Here is an 8703-nt window from a genome sequence, read left to right as displayed (position 1 = left end):
AAGAAGAGGGCCATGGGCCGCGACGCGGGTCTCCCCCGGGCGGGGGGAAGATTAACGGTGGAGCGACTCCGCGGAAAGAGCTTTCTCGGCAGCCCTCCGCCCCACCGCGCTCCGGCGTTCCCCCGGTCGGGGCGGTGCTTTGTCAGGCGCCGTCGTCACCCCAGCCAGGACCGGAGGCGGCGGGGAGCGCGGGTCGGAGGTGAGGGAGCGCGGCGGCGGCGGCGGCAGGTGGGTGTCGCCTCGCCATGGCCAAGCACCACCCGGACCTCATCTTCTGCCGCAAGCAGGCGGGCGTGGGTGAGTCCCGGGCGGGGGTTTCACCCCCTCACCCTCTCTCCGCTGCGGGGCGAGGGGGGGGGGGAGGCGCGCGTGCCGTTAGCGGCCGGGAGGCGCGCGCGGCCGTTAGGCCTGGCGGGGGGAGGGGCGGCCGCCTGGCTCCTCCTTCCCTCCCTGTTTTATTTCTCTTGTATTTTGACGTTCTGCCGTGTTTTATGGGTTCTTTCCCCCGCGGTGGGAGAGGAGGCTCTGTGAGGAAGGCCCCGGGTGCTTCCCCCGGGGGTCCGCCCTGACGTACGGGGGCTCCTGGGCCCGCTCCCAGCAGAGCTGCATGGCGCTGGGGCGGGCCTGGCAGCGGCCTCCTCTTCCTCAGGGGCTGGGGAGGGGGTGATGGCCGTGCACAGAGAAGTACGATTTTGAGGTACTTTACTCCTGTTGTGTTGGCCGTGCCGGTGCGGCCAGGAGAATGAGCTGAAGGCTTCAGCCAGCACTGGGAGCACCTTCCTGGCTGCGAGATAAAATTACCTTCCGGGGTCATACCTGTACACAGATAATGAGCTTTTATTCTTGCCGCTTGGGTCAGAATTTGCCCTGCGAAGTCTTAAGGAAGTCTTGTACAAGATTAGAAGTCGAGCTCTCTCTTCAGATTTCTTTCACTCCTTGGAAAAGCAAATTTAACGTGCGATTTTCTGAAAGAAATGTGAACAAAATATTCAGCTGCACTGTCCATAGGAAGCTTCTTTTTAGAAGAGTTAATGCAGCTAACAGTCTACTATGTTGAAAATTCATTTCCAGCCTAATGAATCCCTTGACCCTCAAACTTCAATTGAATCACTCTTTAGTCTTTCTGAACGTGGACATCCTGTCTTTAGAACTTGATATTTATGGCGTTTATCCAAGTTACTAACATCGTTGTGAGTTTCCTAGACAAGCGGCAAGATTTCTAAGATACATTTAACTACCTTTGTGTTCCGAAGTGAGGAAGGTATTTGGGCTGCCTTAAATCAAATAAACACTTGATTTTTTAAATTTTTTTTTTTTTTGTCTCATTGAAACCAGTGTAAAAGCTGTGCCAAGACTCGTATATAGGATTTTGTTCGGTCAGGTACCTAGGCTATGTTTGAAATGGAATAATGAATGTAGGTTTTCTTACTGTCGATGGGTGTCATTGCGCATCCACAGTGCATCTAAACTTTGATCTTGGTAAATGTCTCCAGGAGGATATGTATTGTTTATCATAAATACGCTTGTATTTAGGCTCAAACTGTTTCTGTGGTTTACATTTTTTTTTTTTTAAAGACTGCTCACTGCAGAAGATAATTACTTGACATTCAAGCTTGTAGTTACTTATATTTTTCTCCTGTTTCTGCCTCAAATAATTTTTTTTCTTCTTTTTCTTCTTACAGCAATCGGAAGACTTTGCGAGAAATGTAAGTATAGCTTCTACATATAGTTGCTTGAGAACATGGTGTTGTGGGTAGAGCCATACAGTTTGGATTTGGGGATTGGATTCTATTTCACTTTAACCACGAACTTGATGTCACTCTTTGAGATGGGAACAGTTACTTGTGTGTTGCAAGTGTAAATTGATGAACATTCACAAAGTTACATGCTTAAATAGATTGTCACCAAATGCAGGCTGTTCTAGAATGTATGCTGCCAGCATTTTCAGTAGCTGAGGCTACAGTGACTTCTTGATTGTTTCCTTGTAATCTGTAATACAAAATGATCAGCCTGATCATTTCAAAGCAGGAAAAAGAGAATGCATTTTTGGAATGTGACTTCACACCTTGAGAAAGGTTCCCTTCAGCATCTAGGAGAATAAGAAATGGGGGGAACATCTAGAGTTAGAGCAGAAAAACCCCTACAGAATCAAATGCCAGTGCTCAACTGTACAAGGGAAGAAAGAGTGTGATCTGTCATTAGATCGTTGTAGGTGAACAGAACAAATAAGATGGCTGGTTCATGACTCAAAAATAGTATGAAAATAAGCAAAGTGGGGAGAAGTACAGTCTGAAGCAACAAGATTGTTTTCAAGAGCACTCAGCAGTGAAACAGATTCCCATTGGTAGTAGTTGAGGGCTGTCGTGCTGGAGATTTAAGAGCAGGTTAGATGAGCTGTTTGTGGGAGTCAGGATTAGATGCCTTGGGAACTGGTAATAGGATATGAAGCCTTTCATCCCTAGGTCAGTGTTTTGGATAAGGTCCAGCACAGCAGAGACTGTCAATGGCATCTGATGGCTGCTTGCCTGTATGATATGAGTACTTGAATTTCACTCAGTTCCTTGTGAGAAAGGAAGAGCAACTTTTGTGAAATTGCTGTTTATGCCAGTTTGCCCTTTCTTTGGCCTTCTCACAGATGAAGGATTAAAGGGACCACGAGTACAATCTCTTATCTCATCTCTTTGAGGATAGTAACTCCAGACTTCTGTTGATGTGGCACTGTGAGAGAAGCTTACACTGCTGCTTCTGTGTAGGTGAGGACACTAGTCCTGTCAGTCCAGCATTTTTTTCACAAGTGAAAAATTCAGGAAACGTTCTGAAGTAAAAGTAATGGCATGATCTAAGCAGGTGTTGGCAAATCACAGAAGAAGTGACTTTGGGTTTCTTCTCTGATTGTGAATGAATGAATGAATAAATAAAAAACCTCAAATATTGCAGGCTACTGACCCTTGTTCCTCTCAAGTCTGTGTGCAAATACAAAGTTGCACCCTGTGCCTGCAGGGTAAATTTCTGCAGTTCAATTGCATTGTCTTTGAGTGTACAGGCAAGTTCTTTGACTAGGAGGCTTTTCCTCTTCGATGTGGGGGTGGAGAGAAGGATGTTCTGTAACCAAAGGCTCTGCTGTACTTGCAGGTGATGGCAAATGCGTGATCTGTGACTCCTATGTGCGGCCCTGCACTCTTGTGCGCATATGTGATGAGTGTAACTACGGCTCCTACCAAGGGCGCTGTGTGATCTGCGGGGGTCCAGGAGTGTCTGATGCCTACTACTGCAAGGAGTGTACCATCCAGGAAAAAGATGTATGTTGTCATCCACTCTCCTGTTGAATTGGTTATGTCTTTATTTAGTAGCCGTGCTTACCTTTAAGGGGCTTGGAGCTACTGAAATTAGTGTTGAGACGTGGGACGCTTGGGTTCCTCTACCAGTATTGGCACTGGTTTTCATTACCTCGTACCTTCTTCCCCTGGTGGTAGTTCCCCGTGTTTGCAAAGCATTTTGAGATATTGTAGCATTCTGAGGTACTGTAACTCTCTTCATCCCAAAGGATCTTTGACTACTTTGCACTGTACACTCATGGTTCGCTTCTTCCACATGCCGCAAGTTACCACTTTAAGTTGTTATCTTACTGGATAGCTCAGCCTGCGTTTTATCAGGGTCAGAGATATTCCAGACACTGCAGAGGCAGTGGTAGGAGCAGCTCCTCACTAGAAGTCCATTATCAGCCACTGACCAGGGGCATGTACGGTACTGTAAGGCCTATGGAATCACCACCTGTGTTTTCCTTTGGATTACAACATAAAGTTAGATCTTAGTATCCAGTGTCTGCACTACTAATTGTGTTTTACAGGTTTAAAGTTTCTTACACAATTTCAGTGGGATACGATTTATTTTTTTTTTTTTTAAATTCTGTTCTGGAATGGCCTATATTGTAGACATCTCTTTTTCTGCTAACGCTTTTTGGTGTAATGATCCTGTATTTCTATAGTCAGTGCTACAATCTTTTTATAATCTTCTTGTGCTGAAAGATAGCCGCTGCGCGTGTGAAATGAGGCAGCTGTTCACCCCTTGTAAGGTATTTGTTAATATCCAACATGATTAGTGCAGGACGTGAAGAACTGCAAATCAAGTGGTAGAAAGACCTCGGGGAGAAGCAAGAACATGATGCTTGCAGTTGCAATATCCCCAGAATACAGACCTGATAGCTGTGAGAGTGTCTGTTAAAGGTTGTTTGGGCTTTGGTGCTTTGCAAATGCCATCTCTGGCACACCCTAATGACAATGGAGAACATGCTGAGAGAATGGTTCAGATTGATTTAGAGGAACATGCTCAGCTGAGTGAGTTACTGGTTTAATTCTCTGCAGTGCCTACATTTTCTCTAGAGGCCTGCAGCTAAATTCAGGACAGGGGCAGGTCCTCATCTGAATTTAGTCATTAGATCTGACGGGACCATAATCTTTCTTAGTATCTAAATATGGATATAAGTGCTGTGATGGTGGTGCTGCCTCCTACTTTAGAAAAGCTGTGAGAAACAGTAGTTTTGTTCACTTGCCTTTGGAACCAAGACACCTGGCTTGGTAAGTCACAAGTAAATAGGCTTGATTTTATTTTTACCAATTCATATTGAATACCAACAGGTATTTTTCATAACCTAAGCTCACCTATGGCTTATCATGTCTGGTTCAGGTGCGAAATAGCCAGCTGCTCTGCAAGGAAGGGTTGTAGAAAACGTAGAGCTGGAGGAACAGGAGAATGACAAGTCAGAACTGAGGTATTTTGAGAGCTGGGTGAAGGCTGCTGTGGGTGAAGACAGTTGTTCTGTACCAGCAAACTCAAATGTTAGGGATTATTGCAGATGTGAAGTTGCCGATCTGAAACAGCAGATTTGACATGACCAGTTTGCAGGACTGAAAAGTGCTGGCACAGGTATAGGGTGCCCGGAACAAGAAAAGTTAAGTGTGCTGCCTGTCACAACTACAGTAGCTGGTGCTGATGTGAATAAGAAAAGCAGATGGACAGAGCTCTGTACCTGAAGCTCTAACACTCCAAGGTTTCAGTCACAGCACTTCCATCGTCCTCAGAGAAAGACTGGAAAAGATCGTGAAGAAAGCAAGCAAATACTAACATGGAGGGAGGAGGTGGAATGCTGTTGGGCAAGAGGCAAAGGGCCTGGTTACTCTTGGTTCATTTGTTCTGATGGAGGGAGGAATGAGGTATTGTTTCACCCTGCTTCAATCTGTGGGTAAGGGCCAAAATCCCACCTTGTCACCCTGGACAGCTCCGAGTTGCAAAAAGTAATCCTTTCTTGGGGACAGGAGTGTGCTCATGTGCTGCCTGCCTAGGAGGAGGTGGAAGAATGAACAGAGCCCTGCAATAATGCTGTCAAGATTGTCACAGACTCCCTGGATTGTGGGAGGCAAGGCTTGGAAGAGTCCTACTATTGAGGTTCAAAATCAAATAAGGAGACAGTAGCTAGAGATGGGTTGTGGCAGGTGTATGGGGGAGGGATGATTTCTCTGCCCCCTCCCCCCCCAGCCTGTTATTTCTACCATGCAGACCCTCCCCACTGGCTTGCATCTCCTGCACCGGAGCGGGTATCGGTGCGGCAGCTTGGATGCAGTTTCTACAGCGGCTGACATCTGCCCAGAGGCTTTCTAAATCTAATCCACTCGGGCTTACACAACAGCCAAGGACATGTATTCCTCTGCCTGCATGTGTTCCTCACAGCTGCTGTTGCCAGCCACGACATTTTGCCCTCAAGAGTTATGCAGATGCTGGGCTTAGGTGGCCCACGGACAAATGTTCCCTGGTACACCAAGAGCTGCATCTCTGGTTTGTCTTTGCAACCACACCTCTGAGGTGGGTCTCCCCCGCTGCCCTCCTTGCTTTTCTTGTGGCTTTTTTCTCACTGTCTACTGGAATTCAGGTACAAGAACTTATCCATGTAGCTGCTGTGAATAGCTGTCCTCTCCCAAGATGACCATACAGCCTCTGCAGTCATCAATCCAGGATGCAGGAAATCTGAGATTCAGTTCTGCCGTCACAGCTGAGAGGGGTCCCTAAACACAAGAATGGCTTGGTGACATCTAAAGCAACAAGACTCTTTTTGGCTAAGGAGGGGAAAGGTTATTCCTCTGGGCCTTCTAAATCCTGCGTATCCAAATTTACAAAGAACCCAGTCTTGAGGCATTGAGCATCCTTTTCATTAAACTGCTGATGTTATACGAGCTGTTTCCTGTCTTCACCCCGAGGAAGAGAATGTCCTAGAGTAATGTTAAAAAGGCATCCATCCTCTTCTCTGTTCCAGTGTCTTGCTGGTAGTAACCAGAATTGGAGGGCAGTTTGTTTGCACAGGCGTTGAGAATGTGTGTTGAGGACAGGGTGAGGACCGTGGGAACTGAGAACCCACTAGAACTGTGTAAGCAATGATGTTGTTCTGTTTGCCCATCTCCTAACTTACATCCTCTTTCCTTCTTACAGAGAGATGGTTGCCCTAAAATTGTCAACCTGGGCAGTTCCAAGACAGATCTCTTCTACGAAAGGAAAAAGTATGGCTTCAAGAAGAGGTGATCCTATCCGTACGTGGCTACGCCTCCTGTCAGGTTGGCAAGAGGGTCTTGGAACATCTCTGGACTTTACTATTACTGGAAACCGGTTGATTATTTTTTTTCTAAAGCAGTACAAATTCAGTAGTATACTTGGGGTTGGAGAAGTAACAGACTGAGTGGGGACTGAAACCTGATCAGAACTGACTATCAGAAAGAGCAAATGAGGATTACCGTCTCTTGCCTTTTCAGAAGCTCTGCTAGTAGCTGCCCCAGCTCACTATAAAAATCGTGGTGGGCAAGTATTTACACGTGGAGGAGACCAGCTCAGTAAAAAGCAAGTGCCATTTCTGGTGTGGGCAAACACCTTGCGGTTGTTCTTACCAGGCCTCCTCTCAACTGTGTGAAATTGCCCCATGCATCAGTATTGAGGAACAAAGCACCAATCCCATATGTCCGCTCCCCCCCCCTCTTCCTCCAGTATGTTTCCATGCTGCCCTGTTTTGTAAGGAACCTGCTCATGGCTGGTGCCTTCCTAGGGAGAGCACAGCTGTTCCATGTTTCCTTTGACAGATTAATCCAAGGCCCTTTCTTGTAACCATTTCTGTAGGATGCATACCAATAAAGCTTCTTCTTTTGGTTTTTTTTGTATAGCGAGGATTTCTCTCCAGTTCATTCTGTGCTTAGCCTCTCTGGAGCTTTCTGGGGACACGCAGGATTAGCCCAGGTAGAACTGCACAATGGGTTATCTGGTTTCTGACAGTGTCTGCTTATGGCCGTGTGACCTTGCTGCAAGGAGCTTCAGGGAATGGCTATCGCTTTTGTCTGCCTGTGATCCCAGCCACTGATCATTTTGTCCCATAGCGTGAGGATCGCTGAGCTTGTAACCCTTATCCTAGCTAATACGGCTGTGGATGTTGTTTCACCATGCAAACATCCAATCCCTTTCTAAAACCTACTAAGCTATTTGACTCGCTATCCTGTTCTTGTGAATAAGTTAAAGCCTTCCCTGCTGTAACTGGAAACCAACTATTGTGTTCTAGGCTATTAGCCGTATGCATGCTGAAAACCAGAGGCTGCTTGTTTGTCAAATACCGGTAGAGGCTAAAAGCAGTCTGTTGGCTCAGCAGAGATCTGGGAACAGGCGCCTTTATGCAGAGGCAGAACTGAGTTCCCTGCTAGTGCGTGCACTCCTCAGATGGTTAAAGTAGGGTCCTAGCTCAGCGTGCCTTGCAGTCCTTAAAGTCTTCATAGTCTGAGCAGAGCGTGTGCTACAGTAACGGGATTCTCTTTGCGCGGTCTTGGGTGCAGAGCCTGTTTTATGCTCCTTCCAGGATTTCAGTTGTTCCCCTGAGGTTACCACTGATTCCTCTAACTCCTCTCTGGCTTAAACGCCTCTTCTACCTGCTCCAGCCATTTAGGTGTTTTGGATAAGAGTGAAAACAAGCAGACGAGTTGTGATCACCCTTCCCTTAAAAGTCATTTCTTCCTGTTGCAGCTGGCTGTAGCTATGACTGGTCCTACAGCCAGCCATCTCAGCTGCTTCTCCCTCCCCGCCCCCCCCAACTATTAATTCTGTCAGGTTTCTCTTCCAAGCTTTTTGCAGTCCTGAGAGTATCTGTATGTCTTCTTCCCTGCACCATGGTTCCCTTACACAGCTTCTGGTTAATTTTTACTAATGTGGATGCTATTTGCCAAGATGTTCAGAGCAAACTGGTTCTTTGGTTCCCAGAAACCCACTCTCTCAAAGGAATTCTACCTGAATAAGCAGCTGCCTCTTGTTCCTGACTGGGAAGCCCATGTCAGAGCCAGTAGCAGCCATGTTAAATTCTGTATTTCCTTAAAAGCAGGGCAGGGCATGACATGCAGATTTTTTTGTACCTGGAACTTTATCACTTCAACCAGCATTTATCACTTGCTCTCAGTCAGGCCACCCAAATTATCGCACTAGGAGTGCAGAAAGTTTATACGTATTTTTTTCTTTCCTGGAAGTTTCTAAGATAACAAAAGTTGTTCAGTGAAGGTAGAGGGAAATGAAGTTTGAATTACTTCTTTTGTCTTGGAGTTATTGGCCCTGGTGCAGGGACCCCTAGAAGATCTAATTTTAGAGCAGCCCTTGTTCCCGATCATTTAGCAAAGGAGCGGCCAGGCAGGGGTTGCT

General features: G+C 46.5%; 1 protein-coding gene across 2 annotated transcripts; it reads left to right on the top strand.

Annotated features, from left to right (window-relative positions):
* Positions 1-40: 40 nt before the first annotated feature.
* PHF5A (PHD finger protein 5A) lies at positions 41-7195 on the top strand. 2 transcript variants are annotated; one of them, XM_052790979.1, is made up of 5 exons: positions 41-297; positions 1683-1706; positions 2636-2753; positions 3133-3299; positions 6478-7195. In XM_052790979.1, the coding sequence occupies exons 3-5, from the start codon at positions 2711-2713 to the stop codon at positions 6565-6567; spliced, it is 300 nt and encodes a 99-aa protein (XP_052646939.1). In that variant the 5' UTR covers positions 41-297; positions 1683-1706; positions 2636-2710; the 3' UTR covers positions 6568-7195. The 2 variants fall into 2 exon arrangements, with proteins under 2 accessions (XP_052646939.1, XP_052646938.1); XM_052790978.1 differs by lacking the exon at positions 2636-2753.
* Positions 7196-8703: the final 1508 nt, after the last annotated feature.

This window comes from Harpia harpyja, chromosome 6 (genome assembly GCF_026419915.1).
Source record: "Harpia harpyja isolate bHarHar1 chromosome 6, bHarHar1 primary haplotype, whole genome shotgun sequence".
In the NCBI taxonomy this organism is placed as follows: Eukaryota; Metazoa; Chordata; class Aves; order Accipitriformes; family Accipitridae; genus Harpia; species Harpia harpyja.
This window is presented reverse-complemented; position numbering and strand designations above follow the sequence as displayed.